General features: G+C 40.8%; 1 protein-coding gene across 6 annotated transcripts in view; it reads left to right on the top strand.

Moving 5' to 3' along the window:
• The window catches only part of Rps6ka5 (ribosomal protein S6 kinase A5), a 171,194-nt gene extending 150,209 nt beyond the window's left edge, over nucleotides 1–20,985 (top strand). For 5 of the 6 annotated variants that reach the window (XM_087553426.1, XM_087553427.1, XM_087553428.1 and 2 more), the window contains 8 exons: nucleotides 1,305–1,430; nucleotides 1,812–1,945; nucleotides 2,547–2,640; nucleotides 5,948–6,118; nucleotides 11,404–11,595; nucleotides 15,627–15,786; nucleotides 16,857–17,020; nucleotides 17,775–20,968. In XM_087553426.1, coding sequence (XP_087409552.1) covers nucleotides 1,305–1,430; nucleotides 1,812–1,945; nucleotides 2,547–2,640; nucleotides 5,948–6,118; nucleotides 11,404–11,595; nucleotides 15,627–15,786; nucleotides 16,857–17,020; nucleotides 17,775–18,014 — 1,281 coding nt within the window. In that variant the 3' untranslated portion in view covers nucleotides 18,015–20,968. 6 annotated transcript variants of the gene reach the window in all.
• The last annotated feature ends 2,540 nt before the right edge of the window (nucleotides 20,986–23,525 follow it).

The following is a 23,525-nucleotide window of genomic DNA, read 5'->3' as shown; positions in this document are numbered from 1 at the left end:
GCATAAAACTGGGTGCAGGGTTCCAGAGGGTCAGACGTTCAAGGTCACCCACAGCTACACAGTGAATGAAGGCCACTGGAACCCAGTCTCAAAAAAAAAAAAAAAAAAAAAAAAGGAAAAAAAGAAAGAAAGGAACAAAGAAACAAAGAAAGATTGAGTTTTAAAGATTTTGGGTTTAAAGTCCATGACTTCCCTGGAATGATGGGCTGTGATCTGGAACTGTGACCTAAAATAAGCCCTTTTGTACCAAGGTGATTTTGTCAAAGTATTGTTTAAAGATTTATTTTGCAGTCGCACATGTGTGCGCATATGCATGCTTGTGTGCATGCATGTGTGTTTGTGTATTGAATTCCTTGGAGCTGAAGTTACAAGTTGTAAGCTGCCTGATAATGGATTCTGGGAACTCAATGTCCCCCAAAAGAGTAGAGAAGTGTACATTTTGAATCACTGAGCCATCTCTTCATCCCCTGTAAGAGTGTTTGTTTGTCTTTTTGTTTTTATCAAGAGTATCTTATTACAATAATATGTGTATATTTGTGTGTGAAATGTTACATAAAACACATTCTTTTGTATGGTACAGAATCATTTTGGGAAAGGTTCTTTATCAGATACAAGATACTCTGCCTATTGAACTGTGTCATGGTTGGTCCTCTCTGGCCACGGAAGTGCCTGTAGTGTGGATTGCCCTGGCTATCCGGAGAGCGCCTCTTGCCTATCCCACGGCACTGGAGAACATGCCCAACTGTGTGTAGGTGTTTGTTGGGGAACTAGTAAATGTCCAAGCTCGCACAGAGTGATCACATGTCACTAATCACTCTGGCTTATCACATCATCCTTCCACTGGGCTTATTATTTTCCAAAACTCAATTTTAAGTTTAGTTATTCTGAAAACATGGAATGCAAATTTAATAATTGATAAATTAAAGATGAACTTTTATGAAACTTGTTATTTTTTTAGTTTCAAATAATTCTTGGGCTGCTTTATTTGATGGTTTTTTTTTTTTTGAGGTCAGTTGAGTTATAAAAGAATATTACCAGCAATGCAAAGGCTTACAGGCTTGTCAGGTTTGGGGATGGAATAGGGAGGAAGTCTCTGTCTTTCCTTTGAGTTGGGCTATTTCTGCCAGAAGATGGCATTATCTCCTTCAGAAAAGCACTCGCTATTGAGTCGATGCTGTGTTTTGAATAAAATAAAATTATCTTCTTCTGAACACTTTTTTTCTATGAAAAGAAATGGTCACCATCTAGACTGCCCAGCTGTGAGACTGCAGACCTCTGTTCTTTAGCCTCCCTTCTCTTTTTAGGGCTACTCCTTCGTTGCTCCTTCCATCCTCTTCAAGCGTAACGCGGCGGTCATAGATCCCCTTCAGTTCCATATGGGAGTAGACCGCCCTGGAGTGACAAACGTTGCCAGGAGCGCAATGATGAAGGTACCTAGGGGTGGCTGCCTCAGTGTGGATCTGTGGTTTGTGTGGATTTTAAACACTCAATGATGTTCTTAAGTCCAGAAAATTTACTAGATTATCATCCAACCAAAGGCAGTTTTATAAAAATGAATAAATACATGGAAATAGCAGTGTTTTCCCTAGAAGATTGTCAATCTCAATGTATACGAGTTCCTTTTACCATGATAAAGGACAGCATATTTGGGACAAATGTAAGGAACATATAAATATACTAAGTGAGTTCTAATGGTTCAGTATATTGCATTCAAATTTGTTAATCATTTCACATTAAATTGCAGCTTTACATATGCTTTGTGTATTACTACCAACCTTTTATTAAATTAAATGGTGTTGATCTTTCGTCAGGACTCACCATTCTACCAACACTATGACCTAGATCTGAAGGACAAACCTTTGGGAGAAGGAAGTTTTTCAATCTGTCGGAAGTGTGTACACAAAAAAACTAACCAAGCCTTTGCTGTCAAAATAATCAGCAAAAGGTATGGCCAGTCCTAGCAGTCTTTCTTGGGGCTTTATACTACTTGGGGTTCTGGAGAAGGAAATCAGCTGTTTCCCTTGCAAGGCTGTTTACACACAGGCTTGGCTATTTACTATGTTAGCTGATCTCCAGCACCTCTAGCACCAATGTTTTCTGATGAGTCAAACAGTTTTGGACAAATCAGAATCTGTTGTGTTCTATGTGAAAACTGTCTTGCGGTAATGAAATATTTAATCAGATTTGCTTGGTGACTTCTATTAGTTGAATGTTTGAAGTCAAAAGTATTCAACAAGCTTCCTGATGGCTTTGAGAACAGAGCCTGCTAGCTGTTCTGGTACTGGGTTATTACCATTGCTAAATTGTCAGCAGGAAGAACATACATTTCTTTGTATGACTAGCTCTCTTCTGATGAAGAGGGAGTCATTTTCTTTTTAAAAAGTTTTACTTTCCTGGTGGGTGGTATGCTTATTACTTTCGTGGATATGTCATTTTGAGACTTTGACACAAGTATTCTGAGTGCACTGTAAATAAAAACAGGGAGGGAGCACTGCTGCAGACTCTGCTGGAAGAGACATAGAAATGTTGACTATTTGACCTTGCAGGATGGAAGCCAATACTCAGAAAGAAATAACAGCTCTGAAACTCTGCGAAGGCCACCCCAATGTTGTGAAGCTGCATGAAGTTTTTCATGACCAGGTATTTCATGGCTTCCCTCTGTCCATGTACATGGGCTAGACCATATACAGGGTTCAGCTTCTTACCAGTTTTATTGGTGCTGCTGAGTGAAACTCAGGGACTATCACCCAGCCTCAGGGAAGAGGAGAAAAGGTAGCTCACACACTCTCACCCCTGAATCATTGCATCCTGTTCCTTCACCTTGCCTCCCTAGGTTGCCATATTGGCATGGGTGGATGCCAGAGGGGAAGAGCCCAATAAGCCACTGTCACAGATTTCAGAGTGCTTATTGTGAGTGAGGCTGCCATCTCCCTCACTTAACTATGCATAGTCAGTACTTGGTGACTTTAAGCCTTCAACATTCCTTACATTTCTAGCATCAAACAGACTGACTCTTAAGCCCACTTGCTGCAAGTTAAGGACAAATGGGAAGCAGAAAGACAAAAATGCTCCCTTTCATCTTGTTCCAGGTGTCAGCATCTGCTCAACCTCCAGGCCAGGTTGTTGTATGTTCTCTTCTACCCTTAGCTCTGCTTCTCAACAGAAGTCTTACACAGAAGCCTGTCACTTGGACAGATAGAAATATCGGTGGTCCACAGCACCTCTCAGCTCCCTGCATTGTCACCTCCCATGCCTGAAATTGTGCTATTTCAGTATTCTTTTCTCTGACAGTGGACAGGTATCACAGCCTTCTCAGGACTTCAGCTTGTTACCCTTCTATGCCTATCTATTAAGGCACAAATGTGAAAACAAGTCCTGAACGTGTTTTTTCCTTCTTCTAATTTTAACAACAAAGGACCTGAGATTCCTAAAAGTCTTGAGACTTTTTCCAGCATCCGTAGTCAGTGAAAATCTAGAAAGAACCTCTTCCAGACTCACATCATTCTGTTGATGTGACATTCTTGACTAGAGTAGCTTTGGGGACTCGGTTCTGAGTACCATAACTAAGAGTAACATCATGGTGATATCAGGTGGCAGCAGGAACACATTGTCATTATAATCTTTTGCTGTATTATCTTAGTCCTTGCCTTAACACTGTAATGTCAGAAAACAACCCATAGAAGTTCAGCTTGTTAATGGTAAGGCTGGTATCTAAGCCCCACCATTCCAACTTCAGACCCTAACAAGCTTTTAACTACTTTGCTCTGCTCTATTAGAGGAGGCAGGTACACAGTCGGGTTATTATGTCAGATAACAAACATCTAAAAATGGTATCATCTTCTCCTTCCTCTGGTTCTCATGAGAAGAGAAGCTATTGAAGCAAGAACTCTTGAGAATGCTCTCCTTGCCTTCTACCTTGTTGACCTACTCAGATTCTCATGGGAGCAGTGAATCCCCTGTCCATTTGAGGTGCATGCTAAAAGACAGCGTCCTGTTGATGCAGATACAGAGAAAACTCACCTATCAAGAAACTGATGGATGACCTCAGACACCCCACCTGTAGTTTTGCAGCTGTGATCCTCACTGAATCTCAGCCCAAACACTGGATCTTGGAACTTCTGACTAGTATCATGGCTCAAGAATTCTATACCTAGCTTTTAAATTTATGTTAAAAGCTTATTTTTGGCAATTTTTAAATTTCAGACTCCTTGGAATAGGAATTTTCTTATGATCTAATGCTACATGTAGTAGTATAAATATAATAATAATTCTGCTATTCACTTGTTGAAATATGTCTTGAGAGTTTTGCCCATGGTAGTTGATCCTAATATCTATGCAGTCCTATTTCCAACTAGTTTGATGAGAACAAGGGTGGCTCTTCAGCCTTTGGCTGTACAATAAGCCAGCTCATTTGTGTGCTGTGATCTTTGTCCATCCTCTGTATGTTCCTAATTGCTGCCACAAACTTAGTATGTTAACTATTTAAACAATGAATGGTGATAGCAAGTCTGCCATCAGGCTCACTGATCTGCAGTCAAGGAGTAGACAGAGCTGTCCCCTCCTGGGGACGATAAAGGACAACTTGTGTTCTTGACTTAGCTTCTGGAGGCCACTCATTTTCTTTAGCTTATTAGCCTTTTATGCAGTACTCTAATCTCTTGCTTGCATAGTCTAATCTCATACCTTAGGTGCTGGTCGATAACCCAGGGTAATTATCCCATCTCAAGAATCTTAATCATGGGGCTAGCGAGACGCTCAGTGGTTAGGAGCTCTATGCTCAGTTGCCAGCACTCCTGAGGCATCTTACAATCATCTATAATTATAGTCCCATTGGACCCAATGCAGACACACATGCATACATATTTACATATATGACATATGCATACATGCATATATACATACATACATACATACATACATACATACATTTATGTATGTACATCTTTTTAAAGAATTCTAATCGGGGACTAAGTGGGTAGCACATAATCCTAGCGTGCAGGAGGCAGAGACAGGCAGATCTCTTAAGTTCGTGGTTTGCCTGGTCTACATAGTAAGACCCCATCTTAAAAAAATAAAACAACAATAACAGAACCTTAATTACAACTACATGGTCCCTTTTGTCATCGACAATAAGAAACATGGGTTTGAAGGTTAGGACATGGAATCTGTGGGCCATCATCACAGTTCTACCTGTACATTTTTTTCATCACCTACATTTTATTGCTGTGGATCCTAGGGTTTATAAAGATGTCCTAGTTGGGTTTTCTTGCCATAAAGAGACACTCTGACCAAGGCAACTCTTGCAAAGGCAAACAGTTGGGCCTGGCTTACAGTTTTAGAGGTCCAGTCCCTTATCGTCATGGTGGGCAGCACTTGGTACTGGAGGAGCCAAGAATTCTACATCTTGATCTGAAGGCGTCCAGAAGACTCTTCTGCAAACAGCCAGGAGGAAGGTCTTTTCCACAAGAAACATGTAGAGTGAGTTGCAGATCTTTGCAGTAAATATTCTCAGGAATCCTGTGATGAGTCACTGAGCCCTGAAGTTGTAAGCACCACCTCTCTCTCAAGGGAAACTGCCCCTCGCTCAGTGGCAGCTGCACATGATACCAGGCAGCCACCCCTGGGCTATTCACCATCGATTGTCAGCTCGGTTCACAGTTTTAAAGTGAAAATATGAAAACTTGAGAGAAGATTAAAATAGAGTTCAACAGAAATAAAATGAGGTAAAGGAAAAGACTGAAAAGATTTTGCTGAAGTACTTGAAATTTTTTTCATTGCTAAAATAGAATTCTGAGAAGCTACATTATTCTTTAACTCTTTAACTAGAAGGATTGTTGTAGGCTGTTTAAGCAAGGGGTTATTTAAATTACTGAACAGTAAATAACCTCTACAGGAATTCTTGTCTTTTCAGAAAATCCCACCTTACTCTTTCTTTTCATCTTTCTAGCTTCATACATTTCTTGTGATGGAGCTTCTGAATGGGGGAGAGCTGTTTGAGCGCATCAAGAAAAAGAAGCACTTCAGCGAGACTGAGGCCAGCTACATTATGCGGAAGCTTGTGTCGGCTGTGAGCCACATGCACGATGTTGGAGTGGTGCACAGAGACCTGAAGCCGGAGGTGGGACGGTGGGACGGGGCAGCTCAGCCTGCGCTGCTAGCCTCAGTAGCTGTCAGGCTTGAGGAGCTTGCTTTTTTCCCAGGGCCAGCAAGTAAATACTGGAAAATGCTTCTTAGGGTTTTTTCTTTCTCTTCTCTTTTCTGTGTCAGTCTAAAATAAATTTGTTCTTTTTCCCCCTCTTGCCAGCTGATCATCTTGAGGTTATATTTGTAAGTGTGAGAGCCTTTTATGGGAAAAATGCTGCATGCAACAGTTGTATACTAAAAATAGCAGTGGGAAATTTTGTAGCAAAAAATAATAGCTCTGCTGTATGTATTCCATCCTGGGGAGTTTGTTCCTTTGATAGTGTATTTTGAAACCTTAATTTTCACGTTTTTAAATCAAATCGATTGTTCCTGAACAGTAATGGATGTAGTTCTGTCCTGCGCAGCCTCACGTGAGGCCGTGTCTTGGTTTAATCCGCTGTCCTCTCCGTGTGCGCTTCAGTATGCTCACGCACTGCGGTATTTATAGACCTGGAGAGCAGCACAGAGCAACAGCTTTGTGTCTCTCCTTCAGAAGGTTAATTGAGAAGGCTCTAACACAGAATCAGCCCTTTTTAGCATCAAAAATATGAAATTTCCTCCCCTGTTAAAAATAAGTAATAATGAACTTGGAAAACAAAAGCCAATGACTTTTTTAAAAACAGTCATCCTTTATCATATGAGAAATTATATATATTTCTGGTCTAAAATAGGATGTTATTTTTAGTTTATATGTGATCATAATATATTTTCAAGTCTATTTAAAATATTAATAGGTTTGATGTTCCTTTTTTTTCAATTTTTTTCTCCATCTTTTTTAACTTGGGTATTTCTTATTTACATTTCAATTGTTCTTACCTTTCCCGGTTTTCAGGCAAACATCCCCCTAGCTCCTCCCTATCCCCTTCTCTATGGGTGTTCCCCTCCCCATCCTCCTCCCATTACCACCCTCCCCCCAACAATCTAGTTCACTGGGGGTTCAGTCTTGGCAGGACCCAGGGCTTCCCCTTCCACTGGTGCTCTTACTAGGATATTCATTGCTACCTATGAGGTCAGAGTCCAGGGTCAGTCCATGTATAGTCTTTAGGTAGTGGCTTAGTCCCTGGAAGCTCTGGTTGGTTGGCATTGTTGTTCATAAGGGGTCTCAAGCCCCTTGATGTTCCTTTTTTATTAAAACAAAAAAGAATATTTCTGTAAAAGCAATGTTTTATCTTGTGCTTAAATTACTAAAAGATGTTTTAAAAGCTGGACAGTGGTGGCACACACCTTCATCCCAGCCCTTGGGAGGTAGAGGGAGGTGGGTCTGAGTTTGAGGTCAGCCTGGTCGACAGAGTGAGTTCCAGGACCATTCACAGAAAACATGTCTCAAAAAATTTTGATATTTTAAAAATGGAAATAACATGTATTCAAAAACAGTTATCCCTCAGTATCTGTGGAGGATTGGACCCTGAGTTCCAAAGATGATGTCAAGTCTCTTGCATGAAATTGAATATTATTTTCATATAACCTACATGATCCTTTTGTATAATTTAAGTCTAGGTTATTTATATCTATTTTTTTTTTTTGGTTCCTTTTTTCGGAGCTGGGGACCGAACCCAGGGCCTTGCGCTTCCTAGGCAAGCGCTCTACCACTGAGCTAAATCCCCAACCCCATCTATTTTTATTTAAATGATATATAAATATGTATATTTTAGGGAATAATCACAAAAAGAAATCCTTCCATATTCTGTACAATATTTGAAGGGATATTTTTTGTTTTTGTTTTGGGAGTAGGTTATTTTGTTTTGTTTTGTTTTTCTTTTTAACTTCTCAGTGCATAGTAGGTTGAACCCACAGTTGTGATCCTTGGGGATTCAGAAGGCTGAAGACAATTAATTTATTCCTTTAAGGGTTCTAAGTTTCTGAGTACTTTGTATTACTGTTGTTCACGTTGCTAGTAATTAATCACAAGTGGCAGTGTCTTAGGGACTCGCAGCTGTGCTAGCTCCCCTCTGCTTCCTTCATCCCAGTTCTCACTCCTACGTAACACCCACTGAAAACATGGCGCTCTGGGCTCGGAGATTAGGTGTCTATTTTTAAATGTGAAAGCACACCACTTAAATGTTTGCTTGATAGACAGGGAACAGGCATGTAGTCTTTAATGGAAAGATCTGCCCCATGACTGTATGGGACTCATTTTCACATGTTTTATTCTTTGATAACTGGCCATCTGTCATCTCATGAGCCTCGAGTGAGGCACATGCTCTAGCAGCAAAATTTAAATTTGCCTTCTTGCTTTCCTGATCAAAAGATACTTCTGTAGCTTGAAGTGAAGCAGAATCGTTAGATTATACTGTTTGTTCCACCAACATTTTATTCTTAAACTCGGTTTCAGGAACGTAAAAATGTACCTTTGAACTAACATTTTCCTAACCATAGCTCTCGCCTTGACTTTTAAATGGCAGAGTATCTTATTTCCAAGCTAAAAGTTAATCCCTTTCCTATGTAGCAGGTTAGTTGTGACTGTTTAGTTAGATGGCATTCTTTTTCTGCATAGACACAACTCTTAAGTTTTAGGTGAGAAGCAGACAAATTTAGAAGCTGGCTGACATTCTTAGAGGACTGTTTCGTAGTCTTCCTGTTGATCCCCTAAAGGATTAAGAGGGGCTCTGAATGTGAGAGTCTTTTCAGGCAGAAATTGAAATGATGGAAGGACCCATTCCGGGCCATGCACACCCCCGTGTGGAGCTGTCCTGCACTTCCCTTGCGTCCTTGGGGCAGGAGGCAGGAAGTAAGCGGAATGCTCTGGTTTTACCTGTTCTGTAGGAGGAGGGTTAAAGTCGGCAGTGTAAAGGGAATGCCCCACTTCCACACTCCCTCCAAGACAACCAAGGACTTCCTCCATTAGCCTTAAAGGAACAAACCTGTGACAGGCCCTGTGGAGTTAGAGCCGAATGTGATTCTGTAAGATGTGTAGCACACCCCAGCACTGCTGAGAGCCTCCAGCATAATTGCTGAAGGACAGAGATGTCCCAAGAAAACGTCCATGAGCAGTGACCTGAGTTGTTAAAAAAAAAAAAAAATCAACTGTGTAAGAAAACTATTCAATTTTTTTCTTTCTTTGCTTTTTCCTCCCACTTCATCATCTTTCTCTCTTTTTTTGTACATTAAGTTTTTTGTTTTAGAACTTCATGACTTAGTACTGTATATACGTCATTTCTACTTCTCCCTACTCCATGCCCTGCCCCCTCAGTCCTGCTGACTGCTTGAGACCAGATACTCTATCAGGGGCTTGTCCCTGGAGCAGACTGATCCTGCGGGGCAGCCATCGATTGCCCATAGCTCTTTGTCTAAGGCTGGTAGGGCTTTGTAAGATTTCTCTCGTCTACATTGGAATACCAACTGTTGCTATCACTTACCAGTCTTATGTAGGCAACCAGATTGTCAAGGTTGCATGGACACAACTCCCTGTCACACACAGAAAACAGCGTCTGACAGAAAATATTCTGACCCTCTGGCTCTTAATAGTCACCCACTCCCGTTTTGTGATGTTCCCTGAGCCTGAAACGTAGAGTTGTATTGTAGAACTATCTATCTATTGAAGATGAGCCCTGCCCAGTTCAGTGTTCTCTGTGTTGTCACCAGTTGTAGATTTTTGTGATGGTCTCTGGGCTGCTGTAAAACCTTCTTTTCTGGGGACACACATTGAATCCCACCATTCAGGAGGCAGATCTCTGAGTTTGAGAGCAGCCTGGTCTACATATTGAGTTTCAGGTCAGCCAAGGTTGCATCTTAGTGAGACACTGTCTCAACAGAAAGTATGTGCAGAGTCAGGATAGCTAATTTCTTCTTGTTGTTTCTTCTTTTTACACAACTACTAAACAAACCACAACCAACTAACAACCCACAGCCACCTCCTGGGGCTGTAGCATTTATAAAGTCTGTAAGAAGTCCAGAACTCCAAACATCCCACAACCGCAGAAACTACCTGCAGCTGGCAAAGTAACATCTCTGCTAGAGCACGAGGCAAATCACAGTCAGCTGCTGTGGGCAGCCTGAAGCAGCCCCACATCCCACACCTAGGATTACAACAAAACCATATTCTTACCTGTGTTTCTTAAAGAAATCAAAATTCTCACCTCAGGATATATGATGCTTCCTTTCTTTTGGCCCCCTTATAGGGCTATTGATTGACCTAATTTCAATATTGTATCCCAGGGATTAGATTGGCCTGAGGAAAGGAAAGAGATGGGAGACATCTGTTCAGTGATAGTGTCAACACATATGTTTATTGGTTAATTCAGTATCATATATGCAATTCATATATGATACCCAAAGCAGTGGCAATAGTAATAGCAATAGCACAGATTACTAGTCACTGGGGCTGGCTGGTGAAGAGCAGTCGTTGCTCTTCCAGATGACCCAGGTTCAATACCCAGCAACCACAGTGGTTCACAGCCTTCTTTAAGTAGCTTCAGAGGATCCAACCTCTTCTGGCTTCCAAAGGCACCAGGCACAGACACTCATGCAGGCAAAACGTTCATATACATAAAACAAAAGTAAATAAATCTAATCTCTAATTATTAAAGATTACTGATCACAGGTCACCACATAAATGTAATAGTAATGGAAAAGCTTGTTGTGGAAAGTACCCAAGTCTGACAGACAGAGTAAGCACATCCTGTGGGAAAAATGGTGTTGAATGTTTCTTCAGCATGGGGCTGCCACAACCCTGCAGACTGTTTTAAAATGACAGTCTAATAAAATGAATTTTACCTGTATTTACCTGTGCCAAGCCCCAGGGACAGCATCATAAATGAAGTGGACACAAGGTCCCTGCCCTTAATCATTATTGCCTGATGGAGACAAGAACAGCTGAAAATAGAGAGATGATAAGTGCCCTAAAGGAAAACTGAAGCATGATGGGAGAAAATAGGGGAAACTGGAACGTCAGTGTGGTGGGATGGTTAGGGCAACATCTATCTCTAAATGGAGTGTGTAGTATACAGGCATCAGGCAAGCGTAAGGGAGATGCTAGAGGAATTGGAAAACAGACTCAGACAGAGGAGAAAGTGGAGACAAGGGCTGGCTTGGATGCATTTAATATGACACTGTAAAAACTGAAGTGACAAAAACAGTATAAGGAAGAGGTTAGTGGTGTGCTGACACCCAGCCCCCAGATTGTCCCGTGAGGCTGTAAATACACAGACAGTGTTCCATAGAGAGATCAGCAGATCTCCCGTCATTTCCATGAGAATCTAACCAGAGTATTGAACCCTGCAGAATTTATTGTTCACTGATGAAAACGACAATTTGGAGATTAAAGTGATTGACTTTGGGTTTGCACGCCTCAAGCCGCCTGACAATCAGCCCCTCAAGACCCCATGCTTCACGCTTCACTACGCAGCACCGGAGCTCTTGACGCACAATGGCTACGATGAGTCCTGCGACCTGTGGAGCTTGGGTGTCATCCTGGTGAGTTCGCCCCACCAGTCGTGAAGCCTGGTCTGCTCTTTGTGCCTTGGCGCTTAGCCCTCATTGCTGTTTTTCTTACGTTCATAGAAGAACTCTGCGTGCTGGTCTGCTTTCTGCATACGCAGCAGCGGCCCCACTAACGTATATTTCTGCTTCTGAGATCCTACAATCCTAGAAAGAATGTAGACTTCAGTTATTTAGGAAGATTTAAGTTGCAGTGGTTTGTTTAAAGTATACATCGTCATTTTGAAAGAAGCTAGTGTTGTGTTTAGATAAAGGCATATACTGTGTTAGACAATACAAAAATACTGGCTCCTTAATAAAAAAGCACGTACTCTCTGAAATTGCACACTAACAGTGCAAGTAAACAAAATTGTTTTGGATGACACATTTAATAGATACAACTAGATATACAAATAGAACGCATGGTAATATGGAGACCATGCTTTTCACAAAGCCTGCGTGACGTGAAGCTAGAGAAACCTCCAATGTGTTCACCTCAGAATAGCTTTACTTGGTCTCCGTATACTCTTGTAATGCCACAGGTTAGGGAGGAGCGTGCAGACACTGCAGAGAACTGAACTGAAGATCACGTCTTACCACGATGCTGTGGGAGCTTCTCCCCCCCTCTCCTCACTGCATGGAAATGGTCTATACAGCATATGTATGTAGGGCGGTTTGTTTGCTTGCCTGCTTGTTTCTAACCGGTGACTATTCTCTACAATAGCAGTGCCCACCATCTGTGACTGTGACTGTGCTCCGTGGCATCATTAGCCTGATTTTTATCCTGTTTCTCTCTAACATTTAACCATTAAATCCACAGGTTATGTTACACCTGTGGTTTGAGTCTCCAGCAGTCACGGAACCATTCTTTTGGTAATGAGCAGTTAGCATCTGCTCCCCCTTTTTTTCACTAATTGTAAGGATGAATCTTTTTCATATACACAGTTGCATTTGTCTTAGAGTTTCCTCAGAATTCCCAGGAAGGTGTGCTTGTTTTTATTTAGCATAGAGGCCTAGACTTGGTTGTGTCAGGGTTGGTACGCATCAGCAACTGTATGTGAGCGCACCGGATGTTACCAGTTAGAACCTTCAAGCATACACCACTGTTCTTAACCTTTGTCGGCATTTCTTTGAGTATACAGTCTGAGCTTCTTTCATACATACAGACATTTATATTTTTGTTTTATGGCTTGTCGTTTATGAGTTTGCCTATTTTCCTCTAGGTAGCTTTTCTTACAGATAAAGCTCTAATAAAGATTGTTAACCTTTGTGTTTATCAATAATTGAAAATGTTTCCGTGGCTTGATTTTATTTTTAGAGTTTAAGAAGTGTTTTTGCTTTTGAATTTCCATGTGGTAAGATATGTCAGTATGGTCTTTGTGGCATCTGGCTCTAATGTCACGTTGCCACTGCCCCTGCCCTCAACTCAGGGTTACAGAAATGTTCTGGTAGCCCTCCTCCAGAGCCACATCTTATTTTCACATTGCCATCTGTATCCCATCTGGGTCTTTCCTAGTCGGGTGTGTTTTCCCCGTGGCTAGCCATTTGCCGCTGCAGGTTGTCTCTTAGCTTTAAGTCTTATATGGCTTTCATCTGGGCACTTTGAGTCACCATTTCTCACTTCCAGACTAAACAGACATATTTAGGGATAAGAATCTTAAATAAAAGTAAATAAGCAACTTCTGTATGTTAGAGAGCTCTAAGGACTTAAATTGATATTTTTATTAGTAGTATCCTAAAAACATGTAAATACAAATGAGCCCTTCATTTTTTGTATTTTCTTTTTCATTATACATTTATACTTTACACTTGATCTTAGCCAAAAGGCTGAGAAGCGATATACATCTATACTTTACATTTAGGCCCATTGTGACCATCAAGCTCTTTTAAGGCTTTCAAAGAGTTTCAGACATCCAAATAAAGGTAGTCAAGCCCTTAAGTATATCCTAATTATTTCTTACACATACATATATTATTTCATGTATGTGTATATATATATATATATATATACATACATATATATATATATATATATATATATATATATATATATATGAAAACAATCCATTGGAAAGGCAAGGATAGAAACCACCCTGTCTGTTAGATTTAATGGTTAAATGTTTAAGAAAAACAGGATAAAAATAAGGTTAATGATGTCATAGAGCACAGTCACAGTCACAGATGGCAGACACTGTTTTTGTACAGTATACACTGTATTGTACAGAGTACTAGTTTTTTTTCAGTAGATAATTTATAAGAAAAAAGATGTCATGAGGCCAGGCTTGGTGGCTCATACCCATAATTCCATCACTCAAGTAGCAGTTTCAAGTTCCAGGCCAGCCACTAGGCTACAGTGTGAAATCCTGCCTCTACAAATAAACAAAGCAAAGTGCAGATCATTGCATTAGAAACCCTTAAGGTACAGAATTTGTTATTATCTGAATCCTAATTCCATAAAAAACTAAATTGTTAAATTCTCATTCCAAATATAATTAATTCATATACCTATAATTACAATATATACTTAGTCTACATAATACAACATTTGTTTACAAAATATGAGCATTCATTGGATATTGAATACTACAAAATATCACTGCTTACTTTTTAGGAATGACACTGTCAGATTGTGGTTTGTTAAAGCCTCGTCTTTTGTAGACACATGAGAAAACAGTTACATAAGAAAATGAGCAAAATCAGCAACTGCATCAAATGATTAAAAAGGAGTTCTGCCAGTTTCCCCATAAAGCGAATGTGGCAGAGATCTAGTCCTAACTTACCCTGCAGTGAGCACACCAAGCACAACATTTACTTGGAGCTCTTTGTTTTACTTTGGAATTAGATGCCCCTCTTTCATCTTGCATTTAATAAATGGGAATGTTTTAAAGTAAAAGTAAATTATATTACCTTTATTGAATCAAATAAATTACTCCAAGGAAATAGATACTCTGTGGTTTGATTATAATTTAGTATACATCAAGAATGTTCAGTTCCTGTTTGAAAGGCACAGGACCTTAATTAAAGTAGGACTTGTACAGCATATAAGTCTGCTTGGGCTGCTCATAACCCTGCAAACCAAGTGAAATGGCAGAAGCTCGTTTTCTCCTTGTTTTGGAGGCTGGAGAGGGTGAGGTCATAGTGTTAAGATTGGCGTCTGGTGTAGACCCTCCCTCTGAGGACAGATGCTCTCTCCTTACTCAGCCTTTCTGTGACATGTGCTTGAATAGACAGGACTCTAGTGTCCATCTTTTAAGGGTACTAACTGGATCAGTGCCTTTGCTCAAAACTTCCTTTCAGCATCAGTACCTCCAGGAAAGCCTTTTCTCTAAATGCTTGGGAAGCATTGGGTATTCACATCTACATTTAGGGGAGACCAAACCTTCCATCCACAACAGTATTTATAAACAATGTTCAGGACCTAGAGCAGCCTACGGATTAGCACCCGAGTCCATTACAACATTTCCTCCAGCGGTTTACTCTTCATCTTATGTTTTCCTTTGTTCTAAGTTTTTGCTGTTTTTTTTTTAAACAGGAGAATATAAGAGAATACCACTCTGGGTGTCTACTATTTTTCTGCATTTACTTTTATGGTTCCCCTGTGTGCATGCTGTTTGTCAGTATGTACATACAGATGTAGGACATATGTTGAAACAGACTTTATGTGTATAGTCACGTGTGTATAGTTATATCTTTGATTTTGCTATACTGTTTGCAATTGAAGATAGAAAGTTGTAGAACTTGATGACTAACTGTTAAACAAAACTTGTGAGGTCTCATCCTCCATGATGGGGGCTGCTGTAGTTACAAAAGTAATTTTCAATTGTGATGTCATAAAGGCCATGCTACAACATTTTGCAAGTCTTCGAAATGTGTTAGTTACTCTGATGATAGACATTCGTCTTAAATCCAGTGATGCTTACCGTAGTGGCGGATACATTATGCTCATGGGGTTAGTGCCTGCTCACTGGCATGGCTTGACCGTGCTGTCTGCAGTCATTCTGACTTTTTACTTCCTTTTTCCGCGGCAGTATACAATGCTGTCAGGGCAGGTACCGTTCCAGTCCCATGACAGAAGTTTAACATGTACCAGTGCAGTGGAAATCATGAAGAAAATTAAAAAGGGAGATTTCTCCTTTGAAGGGGAAGCATGGAAAAATGTATCCCAAGAGGCTAAAGACTTGATTCAAGGTAAGGCACTCGAGAGATCTGACCACGCCCAGTACACAAGTCTGTGTTTGCTTCTTGTTCCAGAAATCCAGGAGGATTCTCCAAGTCCTCCAGGTGGCCCGTCTTCCTTTCTTCTGGAATTCTCCCTTATGATCTCATCCCTATTTGCAGCACAAACTACCATGGCTCCTGTGGGCATCTCCCTACAGACCCAAAGCAAATCACTTTCTTCTGTGCTTCTCCCCAGCATGTTGTACTTCTTTCTCTTTTCTTTTGAATGGTGGCACTACCCCAAGGCCAGACCAACCACAGAAACAGAAGCCTTGGTGTCACCCTGACTGCCTATCTCCCTCCTTTCTGCCTACATGACTTTCCTGTCAACCCTGTGCCAAGGGTCATCATACCTTTTCTCAGGGAACATCCTTTGAAGAATCTCTCTTAGCCTGCATCTGACTCCTTCGCCTGCCCTTCAAGACCAGCCTTGCATGTCCTGGCTGGCCTGCCTGTTTCATCACGCTCTGCTGTGGTGGAATTCTTGAAGAGGACGCTGTGTCTTCACCCATGGCCCTCGTCTAGCTCCTTCTCATCACATGGGCCTCATTTCCTAAAGCTCTGTAGGCTAAGCATATCTCCTATGTTTAAAAGAGTTGTGCACTTTGCTGCTGTACTGGTCCTCTCAGGTCAGAACAGCTGTCCTGTCTCTGTCTCCATGTCTCCCACCTCTCTTTAAGTGTCTGCCCCCAAGTCTTTAATGCATTACCACATCCCTATCCTTGAAGATGGCTAGTGTTGGCTTATCTGGAACATACCAAGGCACCAGTGGAGTCTTTTTGAGGACTGGTTATTTTCTCCTGCTTGAAAAGCCAGTTGGTTTGCATACAGCCTCATAGAAATAGACTCTTGTGACCCTTTCTTAAGATCCAGTGTCCTCAAGCAGATTTAGGTATAAAAGAAAATACATTTGTAGGTGGTAACAGCTTATTGAAGCAATCATGTCGCAAGAACATAATTGACCTTCATGGATCTGAGGCTGATTGTTAAACTATGTTTAAAATGGAAAGTTATAAAATTTAAATGACTTCTTCCTGCAGGACTTCTTACAGTTGATCCAAATAAAAGGCTGAAAATGTCTGGCTTGAGGTACAATGAATGGCTTCAGGATGGCAGTCAGCTGTCCTCCAATCCTCTGATGACTCCAGACATTCTGGGATCTTCAGGAGCAGCTGTACACACCTGTGTGAAAGCAACCTTCCATGTAAGGCCCTGTTCTGTGTGCAAGTGTGGTTTCAAAAGGCTCCTGATCACATGTTCTTATTGGGTAGCTTTGGAGACAGTCTCCATCAATACATTTAAAACAATTGTGTGCTTTAAATTTTAGGTGTGTTTTTATAAACCACTTCATGTTATGAGCAGAAAACACATGGTGGGTCAGAGTTACTTCTAACTTAGAGAACACTAGCTGTTTAGGATGAGTTTCTGGAGGGACACAGTAATCTGATATTTGAATGTTTGAAATTCAAACGTGTGTAAGAACCCTCTCAAATGAAAGGTCGTTTCTTAGGAAAAGTATACAACAGAGCATTAGGAATTAAGGCCTGGGTGAAAGTTCACTGTTTAGCCCATTAGTGGCCAGCAGAGAAGGAAGGATGTGATGTTGTCCCAGGCAGATGCAAATGAGTTCACAGAATTAGTACAAGATGAGTTGAAAGAGGAATCAAGAATGTGAAGGGATTATCCTGGGGAAGGAGGACAATTAACCTTTCTCCAGCCTCAGAGGAGGATCTGATATGTGCAGTGTGAGGGAATGGAGAGAATGGCTTCAGGAATCCAGTTCTTCTCAGGGGCATGTGGTGTGAGGCGAAAATCCGACATGGCAGAAATTCAGGAGAGAGCTGAGTGTGGCAGCTCACACCCGCAACCTCAGCACCCGGGAGGTAGAGGCTAGAGAATCAGCCCCAGGCCCTTTAGTGCTGTAATTCTCATGTCCCACCCCACCCTTTTCTCTGCAGGCCTTTAACAAATATAAGAGAGAAGGGTTCTGCCTTCAGAATGTCGATAAGGCCCCTTTGGCTAAGAGGAGGAAAATGAAGAGGACCAGCACCAGCACAGAGACTCGCAGCAGCTCCAGTGAGAGCTCCCGCTCCTCCTCCTCCCATTCCCATGGCAAGACAACGCCTACCAAGACACTGCAGCCAAGCAACCCCACCGAAGGCAGCAACCCAGACACCCTCTTCCAGTTCTCAGACTGAGTGCTGCAGGAATGGTAGGCTGTCCTCGCTGACCCTTGCACCTCAGCTCCCTCAGCATGTGCCTGAGGTATGTTCTGTGCTTTAAAAGATGTGTCCCATTGTTCTCATTGGACTCTGCCTCGTAATGAATATTTCTTGGGGAACTCTACTTGGTTATCCTTGTCCAAAAGCACTGGACAGACAGCATTACTGTGAATAGAGGACACGTGATAGATACTTTTTAGCAGACTAACATGATGCCAGCTCAAGATTCTTCTTGAAACAGCAAAGGTTTCTGTAACTTTGGTGACTAGTTAGATAAGTCACAGATTTTCACATGTCTGCCAAGAAGACTTGAAAATTTCGCCATGCCTGGTGGACAAGGAAGGTTTTTAAGAGACTTGCACCTTTTGGGTAGTGATTTACTAGAGAAAAAGGTCTGTTTTCCAAAAAGATATAATGAATTTTATGTGTGACTTGTTTCTTAAAAGAGAATTTAACTTATTGTTTTTATTTTATGGTCATATATGCTGATAACCTGCTATTATTAATCTTTTTCTAAAAAGTAAAAAAAAAATATTTAAGAATTTAGGGTCCTATGCTTTGCACCTGGGGCCCATCTGAGACGCATGCTAAGCTATGTTTGTTTTTAATTTTGCACTGCTCTTTCCTGACAGTTTGTTTTAATGGTTATTGTGGGAGTTAAGGTACATGTCTCTTGGTTTTATGTAACATGGCACTTTATGAAATAGTGTGAGTATTGCAGTCTGTCTTAGAAGGTGCACTGTTCCAAGCATCTGTGCTGATTTACCATTCGTACTCTACCTTCTTTCATCTGTCCCCACCTCTCTCTTCTGCTTTCTGTGCAGCAAGTAGAAAGGGACATGTTGTCTCATGAGTCATTAGCCACTTATGCACCAATCTGAGGAAAAGTAAAGGGAATTGTACTCAACACTGTGCTCCACATCTGTACACTGTGTCGCACTACAGCGAGCCGCCCCCTCCTGTAGGCAGAGACTATGTACATAGTATTTTAGAACCACAGCCATGCTTGACCCACACCGCATTTTATAAACTTATGCAGAGCACTTTTATTGCTCCAAAGTTCTGAATTCATACAGACAAGCACTATGCCATGAAGATATTTCACTGAAAGACTGCTGCATTTTAAAGTACAAACTAGTTAATTCCCTATGCAAAAAAGAAATCATGGATTTGTATGTGTTTTTCTTTAAAGCCATTACATGGAATGTCAGGACTGAGAAAAGGGTCTTCACTATGTCTACAAGAACTGCGTTTAAAAGGGTACCTCCCGACATGTTGATCTTACAGTTTTGTTAATGATAACCTCCTTAGCATTAGTTTGGGATTTGGACACGATACCTATTTATCTCTTTCTTAAGGTAATAGCAGCATTAATGTCAACCAGTGATGAATACTGAAGGTAACTGCATTCTGTGTAATGGTAATATATTTATTACTAAGTCAATGTATATATTAATAATAGTATAGGAAACAAAATGGCAAATATTAAAATATTTTCAAAATAATATATTATCCTGCTCACTTTTTGTTCACAGTAGTTACTGGGGATATTTTTTGATATTCTGACTGGCCAAATGAGTATATGATTCTAATGAGTCAATAAAAATTTTATACTCCTAGCTTTCAGTCATTTCTAGTAATGATAGGAAACTGTGTGAATTACTAATAAACTCTAGCTATTTCACAAAAATGTGATGCCCTTGGGCAGAGGTTTTTAATAAGAATATGTCCACTCATTTTTACACTGGGTTATATTTGGAAATGTTTAAGTTAGTTTTTGAAGTTATTTGTAAATGTCTGTCCTGTAGGAAATATGAGTTACACAGTACAAACTAAGGAGACTGTTGCCAAAAGAAAGTAATCCAGAAAAGGGGTTCAGTGCCCTCATGATTGATTAGTGCATTGTAGATATTGGAATTGATGGGTTCTAAATTTCTTCACCTGGTATCTTCTGGAAGAATCAATAGTCACTAGAACGGGCAAAAGACAGGTAGAGTAAGAAGAAAGCCTAACTGAATCTTCTACCGGGAGCTTGTGAAAGGCCTCAGGAAACTTAAGATGCTGTCAGTAACACCCAATTTATAAGTGCTTGAAAGGCAGTACGTAATGATTCCTTGCAGGTTGTGTTAGGAAAGTTCTTTTAGAAATCACATTTAGTCACATCAAAACTAAACGATAAAAATGCTACATACAAAAGCACTGAGAGGGGCTGGAGAAATAGGAGCAGTTAAGAACAGACACTGTTCTTGGCCAAAGGATAGGAGTTCCATTCCCAGCATGCATGGCTCACAGCTCACAGCTCACAGCAAGCCTGGAACTCCAGCTCCAGAGCATCCCATGCTGTCTTCTGGTGCACAGAAATGTTAAGTGAGATGACTTTTGATTTTAGGAGTAAAATAGAAGTAGATCAAAGAAACATAAATAATCTGCTTTAAGTTCCCTCTATGACAATGGTTCTGGCTGTCAAGTCAAATTATCCTACCCTTCTTTATGGATTACATTGTATGTAATTTATCCCACTGTATATCGGGAGTCACACATTGTATAATTGTGTCTGTCTAATATATCGAAAGGCAAAGATATGCTAGGAGAACAAAACTAAAGCAGAGGGGTTTCCTGTAATTACGATGCCAGATCCTGTTGCTGAATGAACTAATTTAGCTCTCTTGAAGTCCATCAGTTATCCCAAACCTCTATAAAAACCATTTAACTATTGGAATGAAGTGAATTTCAACATGATTATCTGTCTTGAGGTTGCGGGCTCATTTGTGCATGAAAACTGCTTTTTTTCTTTTGAGATTACTGCTAATTAAGTATGCAAATGGCTTTGTTTTAAATGTAAGGTGGTTATTTTGAAGAGTTCTACTAGGGTAACAATGAGTGATTTGTTTGTTCATTTGTTTTTTAATAAAGAAAATTCTTTATCTAAATATGAACTCAAATATTATATACAAGCATATAATTTATTGTCTACTTCTTCACTTTTCTTCTCTTTTATTTTTCTGGGTTTTCAAGACGGGGTTTCTCTGTGTAGCCTTGGCTGTCCTGAAACTCACTCTATAGACCAGGCTGACCTGGAACTCAGGGATCCACCTGCCTCTGCCTCTGCCCCCTGAGTTCTAGAATTAAAGTGTGCCACCACCACTTGGCCAGTGTTCTGTTTCAAACTTCTATTTTTTTGTTAAATTTATTAAGAATAAGCTGCTTTAAGATGTTGGAAATTTCCCATTATTGACTCTATATGCCTTATAGTTTCTGATTACTTTCAGATGTTTTCCCAGAGACCAGCAACAAGCACAATTTGGGGTGCTGGCAACATCTCTAATATTCTTTGATCTTCTAAGTTAATTTCTAACACATTGCTTACATTATATCAGAATAATTGTCCCCTAGATGAATTATTATAATGAAATATCTTCAGTCTAAACTGCTGGCCTCTCGAATGTCTTACACCCCAATTTCCAGTCTTTAATTATACTGTACTAAGATTCAAGGATTCGGGAACCCATAAGATTCACAGGGACGAGGAAGAATGTCTCAATGTTACAGGTATTGTATATCCTGCTTGAAGAAAAGAGCTACTACAGCAACACAAGTTTTATTCACATCTTGTTAAGTAACTTCACTCTCAATTGTGACATTCTTTGGAAAGAATGTTTTTTCTTCTTTTGCCTTTTTTTTATTGGATAGTTTATGTGTTTACATCTCAGATGTTATCCCCTTTCCTGGTTTACCCCTCTCCTATACCCCCTCCCCCTCCTTCTATGAGAATGCTCCCCCTCCTACCCATTCACTCCCACCTCAACACCCTGGTATTCCCCTACACTGGGGAAATGAACCTTCATAGGACCAACGGCTTCTCCTCCCTCCTATTGATGCCAGACAATGCCATCATCTGTTTCCTTTAAGAGTCGTTATTTAGTGAGCATGGTATCACATGCCTGCACTTAAGAGGTTGAGGCCTGGTTAAGAAATCCAGGCATGGCCTGCTTAGTAATTTCTGTGAGGGGAAGGGCTGTGTCTAGATGGAGACAGTGACATAGTGTGTTTGATGAGCCTCTCTTCCATCATTGTCAGTGTCCCTTGCTTTGGAGCTCACTCTGTACTCTGCTGAGCCTTCTTTACATCCAGTTCTATACTGGTTAATCATAGAAACCAGCTCATTTCTATCCTGAGGGGTTCTGCCCTACCTCTGGCTTGCTGTACATCCTAATTGGTGAGTTTGTGAAGTAAGCAGGTGCCAGGTTCCTTCTCCCCCTCACGCTGGGCTGAAAAGGAGCCCCCAGGGTGGGTACTGTTGATTGACAGCCAACTTTCCCCCCTTGCCATCTCTAACAAAGGGGAAAAGGCTAATACTTTGTATGTATTAGGAGACCTGAAATAAAAGACGGGATTCTTGGTAGCCATTCAGCAGGCTTCATTTCTGTCATGCATTTCTGCTGGGATGGGATGAAGGACATGTATTATTTTCTTAGAGTTGTTTGGCTGAGTATGAGGCTTTGAGTTCTGAAGATGAGTAAGATTTGTATTTCTTGCAGCATCTGCTTGCTGGATCATAGGAACCGGGGCCCTGCCTCACACTGCTGTTTACTTCAGCCTCTTGGGTTGCATAACACTTTCAACTTATGTGTTTATAAAAATCCCTCCATTTTGAAAATCCAGTTTGGTTCTTGTCCCTTTGTACATTTAGAGGTCTTTAAAACCTTTGCTTTGAAATCCTGTGTTTAAAAAAAAAAAAAAAAAAAAAAAGGAAATGTAGGCACATTTTCAAAAAATACCATGGCTTGATTTTTCTGACGTTTCTTCTTGTAGACAGATTTGGAATTTATCATTTATCTAGTTTGCCTTGCTTTAAAACCCGGTGAGGATAAAGTACCCACAGACGTTTTACTGACAGTGACACTTTTCAGTTTATGAGGTTGGTTGTGTAAAGTGAGCCCCGCCTGCTGGAGTGAATAAGCAGCAGTTGTCCCCGGCCATGGTGGGCATTTGGTCATCTTCACAGTTTTCTTTAGGTTCTACTCCTACCCTGCTGCCTGAGACTGTCAGCAGGGTGAGCGGACCGGTCACTACATATCAGTGCGAGTGAGAAGGGCAGCACATGCCGCCATCCTAAAACACGAATCCTTCAGTACCAAGGTCGGGGGAAACAGCTCTAAAAGCCTTACTGACATGACTTTTTTAAAGAAGAGGAAATTCCTAAAGTTGGCATGCCATGTGCAGTTGGCATAGTTCTCTTCGAGGTGGTGCATACCTGTCGATGTGGGGAGGAAAACTTGGTGAGAATAATTTAAGCCGTGATCAGTGACAAAACTGTTCGTTTATGGCTTTTTATGGCTTTATGAAAAGTTAAGGGTCCATCTGACCAAAAGATAAATGGGAAAGGATAAAGAGTGACTTCCCTTAGGTTCTGTGTGGAGAATTAGGAGCCAGAGTCCAGTCGCCTTAGATCAGATGAATCCTGTCCCTCTCCATGACCGTCTGCAC

This window comes from Rattus norvegicus, chromosome 6, assembly GCF_021556685.1.
Source record: "Rattus norvegicus strain SHRSP/BbbUtx chromosome 6, alternate assembly SHRSP_T2T, whole genome shotgun sequence".
NCBI classification, from domain to species: Eukaryota; Metazoa; Chordata; class Mammalia; order Rodentia; family Muridae; genus Rattus; species Rattus norvegicus.
The sequence above is the reverse complement of the archived record's forward strand: the minus strand, read 5'-3'. Positions and strand labels throughout refer to the sequence as shown.